Source organism: Branchiostoma lanceolatum, chromosome 11 (assembly GCF_035083965.1).
Source record: "Branchiostoma lanceolatum isolate klBraLanc5 chromosome 11, klBraLanc5.hap2, whole genome shotgun sequence".
Lineage (NCBI taxonomy): Eukaryota > Metazoa > Chordata > Leptocardii > Amphioxiformes > Branchiostomatidae > Branchiostoma > Branchiostoma lanceolatum.
The window spans coordinates 13,868,842-13,887,142 of record NC_089732.1 but is presented as its reverse complement, the minus strand read 5'-3'; the positions used below and the strand labels follow the sequence as shown (position 1 = coordinate 13,887,142).

The following is an 18,301-nucleotide window of genomic DNA, read 5'->3' as shown; positions in this document are numbered from 1 at the left end:
CCCCTTGCTTTCCAGGAGGATCCTGCAAGCAGTCCTGTCCTGACTGTTTTTTAGCCCGTGTCCTTCACAATTTGGTCCTTCCAGTATGGACAGAAAGGGTCGAAATTACCATATTATGTTGTTGAGCAATATGGGGAATAGATCTTGGTTTTGACAATGGTGGGGACACTGTAACGGTGAAATTCGTCTTATGACTTTGATGACGTAGAAGTTTCAAGCGGGCTGTGACAGAACCGACCGCAGACGAGAAAATGGGACAGCCCATTCGGTTACAAGACACCTGCATTGTGTGCGACAGATGGACGGCTATTCCAATGATACCCTCAAACTACCGGGCCGGTACTGTTCATTTTGTGTAAAAAGCCACAGAATGTAAATGATGTTTAAATTGGTGCACTGGAAATTACTACATGTTGCAAGACGCTTATCATGCGGGGTATAAACCTTTAAACAGGAATCCAATGTGATTTGTCTTAAAAAACGGCCCCCTCGATTATTTTATGAAAGTCGAGCAGAAGAAATAATGTATCGTTGAACACTATAGAAAGGTTATATAATCACTCAATATTTCGTAACTTGAATAATCTTTGAAATTTTAGATTTTGAAATAATACGTCGCGTGACTTTGGCATTTTCGTGATGGTATGTTGGTAGGCATTCCAAACTTTGTAATACTAAAAGAAACATTGCTTTGTTTGGGGACACATATTCCATAAAGGACTTACTGTTCATATCAATGATAATAAAGCAAATACGAAAGAGGCATTATTTAACGTTTCTCGTTACAATTTGAATGTTTTATTCACATGAAAATGCCAGGCATTAGGATGATACAAGAAGGTATTACTAAGTAATATGTACATACTGTACCTTGCGCTGCGGCTCTTCGCAATTCAACATTCAGCACAGTGATTTGACATATCCTTACAACGTATAGTCAACATTGTCAACGTATATGTCATTTTCCTAAAAGGTATATTTTGCCCGTGTAGCCAAGAATGTTTGCGGCCTAGCTGTAAAAAAGGTAGTAACACACTTTTTCATAGAAAAAGGTCTGTAAAAGGTTTAACACAAAAAATCACAGGTTCTTACCAAAGGACTGTTTGAGCTTAACATGTCGATCTTTTTTCTTTAAAATTGCCACATTTTGAACAGCCTACGTCATCCAAAGGACATTCTGTACATTAGTTTGCTTGTCTCCAGATCCTCCCAAACTCTCGTGATTTCTCACGAGATCTCATGTACAAAGTTACAACCTTACATTGGTTATTTAGTACTCCATGGTAATCCTCATGTCCGGGCAGCCATTTTTCTCTGGGGCCATTGCAGTAGTTGCAACGATGTGGTCTTCAATCTTTTGTATGAGAGAAAAAAATATTGTCAACTTGAACATGAATATGCATGTTGATGAAGGTTAGACATCCAGGTAATAAGATACCCCCAAAAAGTTGCTCAAGCAACTGGATAAAATTTTGAAACAGTCAGACGTTCCAGATTGCTTCCGCTATCTTTCGTCAGTGACTAAGGACAGATCTGGTAGAACTGGGTTTTTATACCAAATCTCTGAATAGATATGTTAATGAAGTAAAGACAATTTCAGACGATTCACATTAGCTCCTAAAACAACAGGAGCTGATTTGTTCATAAGGATAACACCTTGTCTTAACTTGCTTTTCTATTGAACCATCTGAAATTGTCTTTACTTCACTTACATATTTATTCAGAGGTTTGGCATGCAAACCTTGTTCTACCAGATCTGACGGAAGATAGCGGATGCAATCTGAAAGGTCTGACTGTTTCAAAAAGTTGCTTGAGTAACTATTTTTGGCGTATCAAATATGCATGTTAACAAATATCACGCCATCATCGATTCTTTTCACCCCAATCAAATGAATTATGAACAAATGAAATATAAAAAACATAGATTTCCAATTCTGATTTACTGCAATTGTCAAGTTTACAAGTACAAGACCAAGTCACTCTCATAATAAATGCGCACTACAGTACGAGATACATTTACGAAGGAAATGGCATAAGGTAGTTCTAGCCAGCCCTCCAGTATCCACAAACTGACATTGTAAACTTCCCGGGTCGTCCAACAAGCTTTTCCCGTCATACGCCACGGTCGTTTTAGCAATCGTAACCCAAAATATGATGGATCGTATAATTTTACAAGACGTCGTCGTACTAATCAAGTTTAGGATCCAATCTACTGCAACGAGCAATAAGTCAATTTGATGATTTATGACTTTGAATGAAACCTTCCTCGTATACGTTGACAACAACGACCCAAGTGCAATAGAAACCTAGGGCAGTAGTACTGATATACCACCAGAAAAAAGGGCAGACATGTAGATCTTGCTAAGGAGGCTTATCAAAAATATATAAAACATGCAGAAACAGCGACCTCAAAAGAATGACAGAAAAAACATCTGAAACATCTGAAGTACAACAAAACAAACTGCTTTGATTCCATTTAATGACATGTTTCTACAAGCTATTTGCACTCAAACCGATTTATATTTTGGAGACGCCTATTGGTGAATTCAATCAAGAGATGGTAAACTGTTTTGCTACCACAAAGCCATAAATTGCGTATTTCATCCAGTAACTAGACTGGGTGGTTTCTTTTATCGCCCTTATGGGGCCCTTTTTATGATGTTGGGCTGCCAATCATTTACACTATGAAAAACAACCCCAGTCTAACCTGTAGGATCTGGCACCGCACAAGATGTCGGTTCAGTAAAAAACAAAATTTCTAGTGCCCTGATATGTAATCTGACATAGGATTTTGTTTGAAAGCAACATATGGACTGCTTATTGCAATTTTGGTCACCAGTTCTTGAAGGAAAGCTACAGAAAAAATTGAAAATCCTACTATGCTATGCTTAATATATTCCAAAGTCAAGGTCTTATTTTAAGTTGTTTTACATAAGTCCGTCATAGTTCTTGGATTTTTCACCGTTTGCAACTTAGATTATCACCTTCTCACCTAAAAATTGAATTATATGACGTCAGTGTTCTAAATTTTTCACATGATGATTGAATCATATGGCGTCAGTGTTCTAAATTTTTCACATGATGATTGAATCATATGGCGTCAGTGTTCAGTGTACCAAAATTGTCAGGTGAGAAGGCGTCAACACGGCATAAGTTGCAAATGGTGGAAGATCCCGAAACTATGACGGACTTATGTGAAACAACTTGAAGTAAGAATTTGACTTTGAAATATATTTATCATAGCATAGTAGGATATTCAATTTTTTGTGTAGCTTTCCTTTAAAACATACCTGACCATGTCGTTCAATATAAAATTCAATAAAATTTTAAGATGAGGCCGTGGCCCAGCGATGACACTTCTTTACGTTCTGCTGAAGCCGAAACAGTTAATGCTTGAATACTTTTCTATGTATTGATTTTAGTAAGCAGTTGTTGCAGCTACATATACTTAAACATATTTGTTCGTAAATTTAAAGAGTTTGAGAACAGTTTATTTGAAATTCTCATTATGTAATTATTCCAAACTATGGAACTCCCTCCCAGCCCACTACTATTTCCCCGATTACCTTCAAAACAAACGTACACCGCTATCTCTCACCTTAGCCACATTCAGTTTAAACCAATCACGTCAATTAGTTCAAAGCTTAAAAAGTGCCCCCCCCCCCTACGGCCTTGAATTGAGCGAAGAAAATAACTAACTCAGGAGAAGTTTCGTGTTAAGATATTATGTGTTGGAATTATAGTGGTGCGTACCTAAACCCCGGACCTATTCCGGACCTGTTCCTAAGCTTTAGGTTCAAGTCCTAAAAAACAAATACATCTGGAAGCAAGTCTGGACTTGAAAAAAAAAATCTATCGCTTTTACACTCCTTTTTTATTTGAACCATCTTGAAGCTTCCGTAGATCGTCAAATTTGCACAGGAAAACTATGAAAACATTGCTGTTTTTTTGTTTATAACTGAACTTACTGACTGTATATAATTACGCATATTATAGTTTTCAAAGTTTGCATGTAAAATATATGCCAATATGCAATTTTACATGAAACAGGAAAAACAATATTCATAGCACACATATTCCATTGGTTCGAGTCCGGACTTTCAAGTCCGAACCTTAACCTCTGGACTCGAGTCCAAACCTAAACCTTAACTTGGGTTTAGGTACGCACCACTAGTTGCAAACAATGCTCACTGTGAAATGTCCTTGTTTGCTTCTGTGGCAGTCTGCGTCGTTGTGACTGTGACTTCTTCTCAAGGAATGGTATCCTGAAACTCCAGATGATGAATTAGTATTTCAATAAGAATAAATGAAAAAAATCATACGTCAAAGCACATAATAACAATACCGAATTATTGGATGATGTGATGGGAAATATGATAGAAAAACGGAGGATTTAACATTATTGCATATTGAGGCCATTTTCATTGGTCATAATCTAATATCATCTCGGCCATTTTCAGTACAAATTTCATTGTCATTTTCAAATGACTACGAAATGATATGATGAAATGTTAGAAAAATGTAATTTTCTCACCAAATTAAAATAATGACAAAATGATTTACCACATAGTAACAATTATATGGTAAGAAACGGTTTTACTATGCTGCAGTTTCCGGAATACGTGATATCGGAAACCTATGTAGAATTAGGTTGGCAGAAATAATTAAATTTAACAGCAACACGCTTCACATCGTTCACGACTTCACGAAATGCCATCCAAGTGAAAGCTTACATCACAATGAAGTAGCAATAAACGGGCTACTGTATGCATAGACCGACATCTTCTTGTAAGGCTCCTTACAAAGGTTAGCTCTGAAAACCTTTTTAAGAAATGACGAGAGGATTAAGACTGAAACGTTTCCACCATCCTTTCCTTTCAAGAAAGACATGAGTTAAGGAAACCGCTGCCCTTAAAAGCAAGCCCCAAGCCTAAGTCTCGAGCAGTTTCCTTAAGATGCATGAAGATTACGACCTGTTTCTTTAAGATCTGCTTCTGATGTATATCCTCAGCGATGCAGGCTTTAATGCACGCCGTACTTTTAAAGTCTTAGATTGCGTTCAGGTTTTAAAATATGTACCGCTGTGTTCACCATTACATACAGCATCAAACCGACGTCGTTGAATCTTCATCATCATCCTTTATCTGTTTCCAAATACCATCTTCACCACGGTCAGGAAAACCTTCACACATACTGATCTAATCATGTTACTTAAATGAACCAGATAAAGCTACCAAATAGCTTCACACAGCTTAGGCACATTGACTAATCTATCTTTAATCTAACTGCCTGTGATTGCCACAATGGTTCGCTTGTTGTGAATTGTATAGCCATAACACGTTATTGATTTCTTCTTTCCCCCACCTTGCACCGTTTCCGTTCCACCGATGACCTGGACCGAAGAGGCGGGGAACAGGCCCACTGTCCCCCGAGAGAAGCCGTACCACCAGCCGTCGGTGCCCTTGTGAAGCACCTCCACGATGTCATCTACTTCCAGCGTCAGACCACCGTCTCCCGGAGGCTTGTAGCTTGACACGGTCTTTGCCAAGATTCGTTCTGAAAAAAAAGAGACATCATCTATGATGTTCACTGAATACAAATAATTTCTAGACAGCAGCACGGTATGAAATGAATGCATGGTGATATCCATTGTGTCTTGGACAGTTCGTATATAGGCTTATAAGAAACAATTCATGGAGCTATAAATATGCACAATAATATATAGATAAGGTCAGGTTGAATGAATCATTAAAGACAAGTGAAAATATCAACTTTATGACAATAAATAACAGCAGCAAATCACAAACAAGGGCAGGGAAAGCCATCTATAATTATATATGATGAAAATAAGAGTATATACAAGGAAAGATAATTGGCGATACATAGCCTTAGGTGCTAACAAGTGCCAGGATCATAATAAAGGCAAAACATAGGTATTACTATTACAATCCTAGATATCGAATTTATTATAATCACTAATTTTCATGATAAATACTTTTGCTTTTTCTTCAATATTGAGTGTGCCAGTAATGCCCTTCCGTCTTCAAAATAAATGTGTACTGCTTATCAGTATGCATTATAGCATTCCTAGCATTAGCGTTGCTTGACGTGAGCATTATATCTTTTGACATCAGAGATGAGTTTGCTCAACCATTATTATGTTCTTATTAATCACATCGGGCATAGACAATCGCTCATCGAACAATGCAGACTAAAACAGTCATCATAACTTTCTTTAAAAAGCATAGATTGGTAAAGAGTCACGTCATAAAGCCCCCGTCACAAATAAGAAATTCAGCTCGACCGACGTGTTGGCGAGCTTCAAATGTGCATTTTCGGCCGACGTCCTGTCGATTACGCGGGCTTTGGGCGATTTTTAGAAATAAAGGTTGATCCAAATACTGGCCTTTTACCAGGTTAGTCGATAATGACTTCGTTCATGTCCAAGAGATGGTACCATCTCATGGGGGATTTTTGGATTTTAGTGTTCGACGGACGTCGCCCGAGATTTTCATTGGAAAATACGGCGCGCTTGGGTGATTTTGAAATTCGGTGAGCTTCGGGCGATCTACAAAGTCGGAGACGGAGGGGAAAGCAGCTATTTGCGTTTCACCCAATCGAGAAGCTCATGCATTGTTTGACATTTAGATTTAATCTGATACCCTCGAAAATGATGAAAAAGAAGATATCAGCAGGATCAATAAAAATGTTCCTAAAATACGCATGATGTTACCGATTGAGGTACGATCAACTGAAATGCAGGGCACCAACAATTGATATGAAGTGGAATCACTCTATTTCAGTTTACAGTGTAAAACTCCCCTCTCACTTGACCCGCGGCACGCTGGCGGCCGATCAAATGGACAAAGCACTCAACGAATTTCATCGACAAAAAACGAACCTTTGCCAAAGCTTTGTGTGTTTTGTTGTCTTTTTGGTCATACTTAAACGTTTGAATGATTATTCCCAGTATAAAGTCAAGGGTAACACAAATGCAGATAAGGACGCAGCGACGCCGCCAGCGTGCCGCGGGTCCAGTGAGAGGGGGGCTTTAGGGACGTTGTATACCTGGCTTTCTAGCAAGAGTCCCGGGACAGCTCCCCTGGAGCATTAGGGTCCCATCGTTCAGTCTGTACGACCTTTGAAATACAAAAAAAACATATATAAAGACTCACCAATCCCTTATTTGACACGTTCATTGAACAGCCAGGTAATACGTTAACATGCAAGCAACGTACCAACCTCTTTGATTCCTATAAATATTGGTCTTTGTTAGTACACTTGAAAGGGACTTTTTAAAATTACTACGTTTGCCTAGTTTTTTTTATCACTGATTGCGATGATCATACAAGGAAAATGTGTATTTCATATGTACAGACCTTGATCTGCTGTAGGTGTTTAAAGGATAATGATTTGTTTGTTTAAAATTGTTATGAGATACGCAATTCAGCCCAAAAGGCTGCAATCAATCAATCAATCAATCAATCAATGGTTCGCAGGCATCAGTGTCTGATGCATGGCGGCTGCAGACGTGCATAGGGCTCGCCAGGCTGGTCTGCTCTCGGCATAGACCCTCCAAAAGGCTGCGATGTATTTTAATTAAATAAACCATTCATCATCAAACCTTGCTTTGATGCTCTTCCCGCAGTGTTTGGTTCGGGGCTTTCTCCTCCCTTTGCTCTTCGAACAGACGATGACGACCAGTAGTGACGTCAGCAGCAGAGCCGTCCCGCCGACAGCACCTCCCATGATGCTCCAGAATTCTAACCACCTTCTCCTGGACGATGTGTCGTCTGTAAGGAAAGGAAAGTGATCTCAAACCAGTTTAGCTCAAATGAACTCAATGAACAGATGAGCTAATCTTCCACTGGCCGTGACAGAGAAGACAGGTGCTATATACAGTATTTACAGGCGCACAGATAGTCTTCCGAGACTGGACTGCCAAAGAAGAAGAAGTGTACCGGGGAAATCTCCCTAGCTCTATTTCGACAAAGACAATGAACAGTGGACCACGGCTTAACGTCCCGTCCTAAAGACTGCGACCCTTTCCGGTACCGCGCATGACGGATGAGCGACACAGCCGGGATCGAACCCCGGGCTTCTAGTTCCAGAAGCAGGGCCGCTAACCACTGGACTAAGCACGTAAGGGAAGGGGGGCGCAATACTGAGTTAATGACTTTCACGATGTAGAATCAATTACAGCTATCTGTAATAACTGTTTGGTATCCATCTTGTTGACGTCATGCTAGTACAAGGCTTGGTGTTGGAACAAATGTCCTTATGACACCAATCTGATATTGATAACTCCAGAGCTGCTTTTATCGGGACTTGAAAGGAGTCGACTATTGCTTGATGCAAGATGGCGCTTCTTCAAGAATTCTCCCCAAATATGACTGAGTCTATATCCCCCCTCCTCTTTGTCTTAGGTTGTGTCAAAGAGACATTTTTCCTATGACGCACAAGATAAAGATATTCACAAGAATTTGTGCTCTACGGTCCAAGCTATCGACCACCTGACGGGCATTCCTAATAGACGCTTCAGATAGTACGAACCAATCAGATGCAGATTGCTGTGGTGGCATTTCCCAGTATTGTTTTGGATTCAAATCACTGTGTCATTAATATTGTATGCAATACGTCTACATCTGTCCAACTCATTTCACACGTTCTTCGCTCAAACGTTTAGTTTTTCAGAACATCGCGTCACTTTCGTTTTCAAAGGGACTCATTCTGATCAAGAATTCATGGAATTGCCTTACAATAAATATAGATGAGTTTGTCTCCCCGAGGCCTTTTAGTAAATCCTATGAAACGCAAGCAGCGGCTTCAAGTACCTTGTCTTGAAAGCTTTCTTATTCCCGCTCAATGAAATCGTTATTTTACCCCTGTGAGTAGTACTTAAGAAGGAAAATTCGTTATCTTAAGGATATCCTCGTCGTCAATGTTCAAAGTGTTGGTTAATACACCTTACTTACTGGAATACGAGGCTGTTCCTTCGCCAAGTACGGTCAGCTCAACTGCTCTCGAGTCGTTCCGGTGTTTCCCGTTGAATGCTCTGCAGAGATACTCCCCGCTGTCCGATGTCTGGAGGTCGTGTAACGTTAAGTACGAGACGATGTGGTCCAAGGTGCTGGAGAGACCGATGGGTTGAGAGTTTCCGCTTTTGTACCAAAGGACTTTGGGGGTTGGGTTGCCGTCTACGATGCACCACAACGTCACTGTTGCCCCCACGGTTGTGTAGCGTGGACTTGTGATGTTGAGGACAACCGGTGGATCTACAAACAAGTTTTAGGAGGGAAAATAAGTTTTCTGCTGTAGCATCGTAGTATGTAATACAGTTGAGTTTGAGCTTACTAGGATCCACAATTAGCTTATTAGCTACTCTTCCTGTGGTCCATTCAAAAATATGACTTGACAAAACTACATGACACAAAGGATCACCGTGCACATATTGTCATATACAGAATATACATGTACATAAATGATAAAAGAAAGATAAGGCTACTTGAGGTCTATATATACAGTCCGGACTTCGAATCGGAGCACTTTTTCTGCATTGGTACTGGTATCATTAGAAGTTTCATACATCATATACAAGTGCCTGCACTATTAATTTTCTCTTCCTTTTAGTACTTTAGGAAACATGTGTTTGATAAAACGTTCGAAGTGGTGCAATATTGACCTTCGTTATCTAATTTATTGCTGCAGGATGCTACATAAAAAAAGAATGTGACACTTTATGGAAGACTTTTGCATACAGGGCTGCTAAACCTACAACACGTTAAATCCTAGTATCTAACAAGCTTCATCAATCGCCAGATTTAAACAGTCTCCGATAAACATACAAACCTCTTAACCCTTGACCGCTAGAAAGACATTTGACCTCTGACCCTCAGTTGAATGACCTTTGTGATTTTGAGTTGTCATTGTTTTGAATTATTCTGATTTGTTTGATTTATTACTCCTATAGTTGATCATTCCTCCTTTGTGTTATACGATTGTGAATTGATTACTCACTAAGTATATGTTAAGTTATCCTTTTGTGTCCTGATTTGTTATGATTTGTCATGTGATGTAAGGGCTCCCTTGGAAACCAGTTACAATGTTAACTTGAGGGACCACCCTAAAGATTAATAGATAAAATAAATAAATAAATAAACTACTGACCAGATGTCACATTGATGCCATGGGGTGGTTTTATTTTGTATCAGTGCAAGATGGGTACAGCTGGACATCAGAAATACCTGTTACACACGTCAAAGTCTACCTGCACTAGCCTGTATAACCATGCAACGGTCTTTCAATCCCTGCAGACGCATTATGAGGTCGTAGCTATCGATCTGCTTACCAAAAGGAACTGACTGCAGTTTATCATCTAGTTATTGTCAACATTAAGGGGTGTCGGGTGTTGAAATTGTCTCCGACAGCTTGGTTTATAGCATCGATTTCCTGATATATGAAGATTACAGTGCTTTCTTGGGTCAATAAACTGTTAACAGTCCAACATTTACCTCGTAATCAAAAAGGTTATTAAAGGTCACTTTCCAGAATATGTCATAGGAGACTACGAATGTAGTAACAGCTGGTAGGTATGGAGGTGTTATCACGTGCATTAACTCTTTACGACGACGAAAACTCGCCATGCGCTTTGCTATTAAAAGTAGTTCGCACATTACACTACATTGCCTGTGTAGAATGATAGATGAGTATAGTGGTAAGATGCGTGAAGCTATGAAAACTATGATTTATCATTTAGCACCAATGCCTTCTTTTATTATAGGTCGTCCTTGATATTTCCATCAACAGCTCTTTCAATTCCTGCTGAATCACACAGGCTGCGATACATTTACATTTAGATGTATAACAGATGTGAAATATAACATCGGCAGAAAATACTTTTGTACGTTATTGCTGTAATAACAGCCATGTCGCTTGTCACCTATGTAACTTCGTTTCTGCATGGAACATTTTCCGTAGTTAGATAGGTGCTTTCAATGTCAGTGCACAATGTCATGTATTTGGATATATCTATATATAACTATCTACCTAACTCTATATCTATATATCTATAGCCGTATCCTCCTATCTCTCTCTCTCTCTCCCTTTCTCTCTTTCTCTCTCTCTCTCTCTCTCTCTCTCTCTCTCTCTCTCTCTCTCTCTATATATATATATATATATATATATATAAAGCCATAGCATATATAGATAGTCATTAGATAGCTAGATATAGATAAACATAAATTAACATATAAATGGATAGATATGCGAATATTTTTTCTATGTAAATCCATTTGAGTCAGCTTACTACATCCAAACTCATAGTAACTTTTGCAAAAATGTTTCTTTTGTACTTTTTATCTAGATAACTGTGAACTACATTTACCCTGTACACTGCTCGTTAAGTTTACATGACTGATTCTGCATCGCCTATACTTTTATTTCTCCAACATGCGATTGATCCAGTAAACCGCGTACATACGCTCGGCAAAGAGATATCTCCTTTTGTAGTCACTTGAAAATGGGTCAGCTCATAAGGCATGCGGTTTGATAGGGGAAGAAATTAACGCTAAACGATAGACTGGGGCGCTGCGGCAGGCGCAGACTACACTTCATTAAACCTTCAATGGTCTGGAGGCAGTGAGTGATGAGCAGGCGACCAGGGCTGCACTCTTAAAGAGACATTGGCGATAACTCCATTTTGGAGATGTTGAACTTTGCTGAAGTACATGAGGTATAATTTGCTGATCTTTTAAGGTCCCCCTTGAATAAGAATTAGAATGCTACATCAAAAGTGTCTGATTTTACAAGTGCCAATCATGCCAAAGCCTTCTGCACTCTAAAATAAGACATTGGCGATAACTCCATTTTGGGATATGCTGAACTTTGCTGAAGACCATGACGCATAATGTGGTGCTCTTTTAAGCCCCCCTTGAATAAGAATTAGAATGCTACATCAAAAGTGTCTGATTTCACAAGTGCCTATCATGCAAAAGTGGTCTGCACTCTAAATTGAGACATTGGCGATTACTCCATTTTGGGATATGTTAAACTTTGTAAAGACTACGAAGCATGTTTTGCTGGTCTTTTAAGGTCCCTCTTGAATAAAAATTACAATACTAAGTCGAAAGTGTCTGATTTTACAAGTGCCAATTATGTAAAAGCGTTCTGCACTCTAAAATGAGACATTTGCGATAACTCCATTTTGGGAGATGTTGAACTTTGTTGAAGACCATGAAGCATGATTTGCTGGTCTTTTCAGGTCCCCATTGAATGAGAATTAAATTACTACATTAAAAGTGTCTGATTTCACAAGTGCCAATCATGCAAAAGCGTTCTGCACTCCAAAATGAGACATGGGTGATAATTACTCTTTTGGAGATTTTGAACTTTTTTGAAGAATGACTTGCTGGTCTTTAATGAGCTATTTGGGTCTGTCTATCGAATAGTTAGATTTTCATATACCAAGAATATCTGACTTGACGAATGCAAATTATCTAAATTGTAAAATTATGTTACATTTATGCTAGACTAACTATCAGATGAACATATGATGGCTCAAAGGCAGTTCAATAGACACGATGCATTATTTAGACACTGTAACAGTGAGACCCCGGGGAAGACCACCCAAGAGATGGAATGACCAGATCGTGAAGGACACTGGGTTAAACATTTGGGAAGCAGAAGTTAGGGCAAGGGACTTCTTGAAGGATCCATATGGAAAGCAAGGGGCCCAGTTTCTGGCCTGTGCACGTAGGCAGTCGGCAGGCAGGTACCGGTGTGTGCGCTAGCCGTCACTTCTAAAAAAGAAGTCCAGCCTCGAAGTTATTGAGCTTGAAGCCAATGCTGGTCACGTAATAAAGACCATCTTTGATTTAGCTTCCCCATGTTAAAAGCACGCAGCCGACCATCGACAGACAACCATTTACCTAAGAGGTAGACGGAGTACTTCCTGCTGCAAGATTGAACTTGTCAAGAATTGAGAGCCGGTCTGTCTGCGGAAGAAAACGGTGCAATAGCCCAAGGCGTAGAGTGCTCGCGTTGCATTTGGGACCTCGGGTTTGAACCACGACCGGTTCATATACCAAAGACGCCTCAAACGTAACAAAGCATTTTATAAAACGTCAAGCCATTACGACGTAGCGGTACATATTCGAGAAAATATTGGGAATCGATAATCACACTGAGATCTATTCTTATTTGTAGATGGCAGCAAAATGGCAGACTGACAGTAATAAAAGTGAGTTTCTGAACATACTAATACATGTACAAATCGGCTTGTTGAAAATGTCAAGGTGTACATGTCAAATCATAATCATCTACGCTAAAATTACTCACCTTGACACTGAATTCCCGTCTTTGGCAATTATGATGTGGATTTCCGTTTCAATGATATCTACAAATTAGAGTCGTATGTATTTCATTTCCGGGACCCCTTTTGATATCTTATTAGGAAAGCAAAAAACGTACTAGCTACAGCTGTATATAGATAAACGAATATACAAAAGAGATTAGCGTAGCTAATGCAATATTATTTGAGGCAGTGTATATTCTAATAAGGTTGGAACCCATATATTGGCCCTATCAGAAACAATCTTTATCTGATGTTCCTACATTGTGGAAAGGAATTGAATTATAGCTCCGTAGTACGTTCCTTCTGTCAATTCTGTTGTTTTTTTAAGTTTCATCTTCAGCCCAGATGAGGATGAGGACATTGTTACCAAACACAATGATGTTCGGTGTCAAACATTTTAAAGTCATTGTGGCGTCGCCGTGGCGTAGTGGCAGGGTGTTTGGCCCCAGAACCCAGAGATACCGGGTTCGAATCCGGGGTTCCCTGATTTGTCCCGTTGGCGTTGTGCCCTAAAGGACGACTTTCCCCACTTTAGTCAGGTAAAAATGAGTACCTAGCTTAGGTTAGGGACGTCCCTCGGATAGGACGTCAAATGGAGGTCCCGTGTTTGAGGAGAGCCACACCTCAAGCACGTTAAAGAACCCAACACACTTATGGAAAAGAGTAGGGGGTCCTTCCCGGTGTGTGTGGATCATATGAATAATCTGTCCGGATATGCAGCTTGTACTCTTCAGTGCAAACCTGGTGTGTTACGCCCTGATGCGGTTTACCGGGTATGCAATACAAACAAACAAAAAGTCAATTTACTTACACTATGTATCTTAGGAGCTATAAAGAGCGAATATTCTAGGCTAGACGAACACATTGCATCAGAGAGGATATTTAGATCAGAGAATCTAATCTATTCATGAACAGAGAGAAGGGAGGATATAGACTCAGTCGCATGTGGAACAACATCCTTGCCGCAACGCCACTATACAACAAAGAGTAGTACAGGCCAAAAAATGTTACTCAAGCAACTGGATAAAACTTTGAAACAGACAGACGTTTCAGACAGCATCCACTATCTTTCGTCAGTGACTGAGGGATGCTGTCTGAAACGTCTGTTTCAAAATTTTATTCAGTTGCTTGAGTAACTATTTTTGGCGTATCTTATTACCTGGATGTCTAACCTTCATCAAAGTACAGGCCCTTATAAAGCTACATGACAAGTTGCTGAAATTAACCAGATCATTTTTTTGAGCCATCTTGTTGTAAGAATCGTACATTCACAGTCAACTTCCAGTAGCATCCTCGACAGATCTTGCCGTCTAACAAACAGCTCAAAGTCAGCACGTAATCACAGTTAGTCATATTTCAGCATGGTAATGGCGCGTTCTAAATGGAAATTAGTGTAGCGACGTCTGGCGTTGAAAGTTTTTACTCTAGAGGATGATGAGCTAACGCTTACCGGGCGCCAATTGTGCTTATCATATAAATTGGCATATATAAGTACGGCAAATTTGGCGAAAACTACTTATCAGATGATTACACGGGATGCCGTGCACCATTACAAAAAGATACGCTCAAAAAATGCACAATGAGTTGAATTATACACAAGAAAAAAATGTCAACATTTCACTGTGCACCATTTAAAAAAAATATACGCTCAAAAAATGAACAATGACTTGAATTATACACACAGAAAAATGTCAACATTTCACTAGCACAATTTCTTGCTTGCTATGATTCTGTTTGTTTGTCGTTTACCACAAAAGGAAAACGTGCAATTTTCCATGAATACCAGCGAATGGAAATGATTTTGATAAGGATATCATTTGAGAAGTATGAGTTACAGCATAAGATAGTATAAAAACAAAATGAATCGTTTGGTTTTGTATTGAATACATTGAATGTGAATTAAAATGTTAACGCTACTACCGACTTCAAGCCCGTCGCGCCACTACATTTTGACATGGAACGTATGCTAGCCCTTATTGTATTGCATTAGTAATTAGGATGTTAAGCTTTATGTTTTATTCTATACTTCTATTCTGTATAATGTTTAAGAGTTGTTGCCATACTTTGTACCGTGTACAATTGTCGTGCAAAAAAGTTCTTGTATGATATCCAGGCATCAAATTTGCAAAGACGCCTTGCAGCCCATATTGGCCTCAATGTAACGCCCAGAGGCGTAACTTGACATTTCCGCTGACATTTTTAGCTCTTAAAAAAGTTCTGTCTAAAAAGTAGAAGTTGAATTGAAGTGAAAAGTGAAACTCATGTGCACTCCATGCTATTCCTCTCTCATATAGCCCTTTCTAAATGAAACTAAAAGAAATACAACGAAAGATATCTCGTAAGTTGGTGTGTTACGCCGAAGGGCGGTTATCATAATTATACCGGATATATATAGATACAGATACTGATACATTTTAGGTAATTATGAAAAACAGCTCACTTTGTATACTTCAATCAACAACTTACAATTTGTTCTATCTTTAGAAATATTTAAGTGATAGTATTTCCTTCGGGGTTTCCACCACGACGTCTCCATAGTTGACTATGTGCAGTAAATGTCACTACCCTAACGAGTACCTACTGTGGTAATAAGATCGTCACACACTTGTAAGTGCCGTCATTTGCGCAGCAAAATGTCGTGTTGCAATCAGGAATTTATGTAGGAAAGCAGCCGAGGAGTAATCTAATAATCAAGTGTTGAATTCGAGGGAATATTTTGATAACGTGATCTTCACACAGATGCTAGTTCGAACATTATGAGTTCTCAAAAAATTATTTACTTGATGGCAATCTGAACCTTAGTAAAGACGTACTCGCGAAACTTCGTTTGTGGTCATAATATCACCATCTATATCAATCTAGCAAGCGTATTCTCAGGTGGTTCCACACACGTCAGAACCATTGCAGCATAACTGAAAAGAGTTAATCCCCCCCCCCTTCTTACTGTACCCGCGGCACGCTGGCGGCGTCGCTGCGGTCAATCAAATTGACAAAGCACTCAACGAATTTCATCGACAAAAAATGAACATTTTTAAGCTCTGTGTGTTTTGTTGTATTTTTGGTCATACTTGTACGTTTTGAATGATATTCCCATGATAAAGCAAGGGTAACACAAGTCCAGCTTAGGACGCAGCGACGCCGCCAGCGTGCCGCGGGTCCAGTGAGAGGGGGGGAGGGCTTTATTTTTATTCTTCAAATTCTTTTAAACGTTTTATCAGAACATACATAAGTACATAACATGACAGAACATTTACATTAAAACTCTGTGTATATCTGTGGAATCTTAAGGGGGGCTCAATGCGTCTCGTATATATTTTGTTAGATCACTGGTGCACGGAGTGAAATCCGCATCATCTGTTTATCTCGTGACTGAGTACGATAGCCAACATGAGGTACGATATGATCTAAACATTATGTACGATATTTACTGCCCCAAGAACGTACTTAAAAGGTCATTGTCACGCATTAGATCCATGTACCCGGATGAGTCTGGATGAGGTCACATGCTTTTCAATTGACGATTTGGGAAACGTTGTGACCTAAAGTGCGTCTCTAATCTAGTTTACAGACTGATATACTACATACCACTTCAAAGCCATGTCTCCTTTTCTGGGGTGACATGCTTTGTAGGTATCTCTACGGCGAATGATGTACTTTCTTTGGATTATCAAAGAAATTAATAGCTTGGTTTCGTGCAAGGGTTGAAATCAGTGCAATAGCCTGATAGGTAGAGTGCTTACTTTGCGTGCGCGTTCAAACCCTGGTCGGGTCGTATACTAAAAGTTTTGAATCATGGTAGATGGTACTTTAATTCATAGCTTAATACCCAGCATTTATGGAAAAGATTATGATAAATTAACACACATAGATGTCAGGAGACTTACCCTATGCTGCAGTATTTGCACAATTGTGTGGCTCAGGCAACGGGCTATAGAGACGGAGAGAAAGACAGCCCCGTAAACTAAAATCGTAAATTACGTGCAAACTAAAGACCCCCCTCCCTTCCTCACTGGACCCGCGGCACGCTGGCGGCGTCGCTGCGGCCGATCGAATTGACAAAGAACTCAAGGAATTCCATCGACAAACAAAGAATCTTTTTAAGCTTTGTTTGTTTTGTTGTCTTTCTGGTCATACTTGTACGTTTTGAATGATACATGTATTCCCATTATAAAGTCAAGGGTAACATAAGTCCAGTTTAGGACGCAGCGACGCCGCCAGCGTGCCGCGGGCCCAGTGAGAGGGGGGCTTTAGGTGTTTTTAGACATTTATTTTACGGATGAGACTAAAGCATCAAATGCAACGTTTCTTATGTCCACATAGACAGAATAAAGCAATGAAATATTGATGTCCAAACCTACTACCGAATACATCACCCGCGCTTCTGGCACTTACGCAATGCGCATACAAAGCAGTATAATGTCGCAAAGCTCTATGGATACGCGAAATTGAAACCTATGACCCTCCTATCACCCTAGAGTATCTCATGTTCTTCTGCCAGACAGCATCAGAGAGAGGAGCCTTCTGAGATTATAAAAGTATGCTCTTGGGGACAGCCGCTATGTTGTAATGGTCAACTACCATCACACATGATGTATCGCAGATAGCGATAGGATCAAGCCGTCAGCTGCCCTCCATTAAAATTCTCGACCCCTAGCTGGGGTAGATTGCGCACGCATCACAGAGGGTGAAGATGTACAGATCAAGCGAGGGATGCTCACTCTGAGGAAACATCCATCTCGTTTCGTATGTACAGGTAATGGCTTATAAGTCCTTCAGGGTAAGAGAGAGGCCGAGCCCCAACAAATTACGTGCATAACTACTGCGGCAATAAGGATAAAGCCCCCCCCCTCTCACTGGACCCGCGGCAAGCTGGCGGCGTCGCTGCGTCCTAAACTGGATTTGTGTTACTCTTGACTTTATAATGGGAATATCATTCAAAACGTAAAAGTA

The 18,301-nt window shown here is 39.8% G+C and overlaps 1 protein-coding gene across 4 annotated transcripts in view; it reads right to left on the bottom strand.

Moving 5' to 3' along the window:
- Nucleotides 1–775: 775 nt before the first annotated feature.
- Nucleotides 776–18,301, bottom strand: part of LOC136445326 (inactive tyrosine-protein kinase 7-like) — a 31,606-nt gene continuing 14,080 nt past the window's right edge. Inside the window, exons 4-9 of one of the 4 annotated variants that reach the window (XM_066443280.1) lie at nucleotides 8,976–9,275; nucleotides 7,625–7,793; nucleotides 7,069–7,139; nucleotides 5,365–5,556; nucleotides 4,192–4,271; nucleotides 776–1,354 (exon numbers count right to left, since the gene is read on the bottom strand). In XM_066443280.1, coding sequence (XP_066299377.1) covers nucleotides 1,271–1,354; nucleotides 4,192–4,271; nucleotides 5,365–5,556; nucleotides 7,069–7,139; nucleotides 7,625–7,793; nucleotides 8,976–9,275 — 896 coding nt within the window. In that variant the 3' untranslated portion in view covers nucleotides 776–1,270. Of the gene's footprint in view, nucleotides 1,355–4,168; nucleotides 4,272–5,364; nucleotides 5,557–7,068; nucleotides 7,140–7,624; nucleotides 7,794–8,975; nucleotides 9,276–18,301 lie in introns of all 4 variants that reach the window. The other 3 variants (XM_066443281.1, XM_066443283.1, XM_066443284.1) reach the window with 3 other exon arrangements.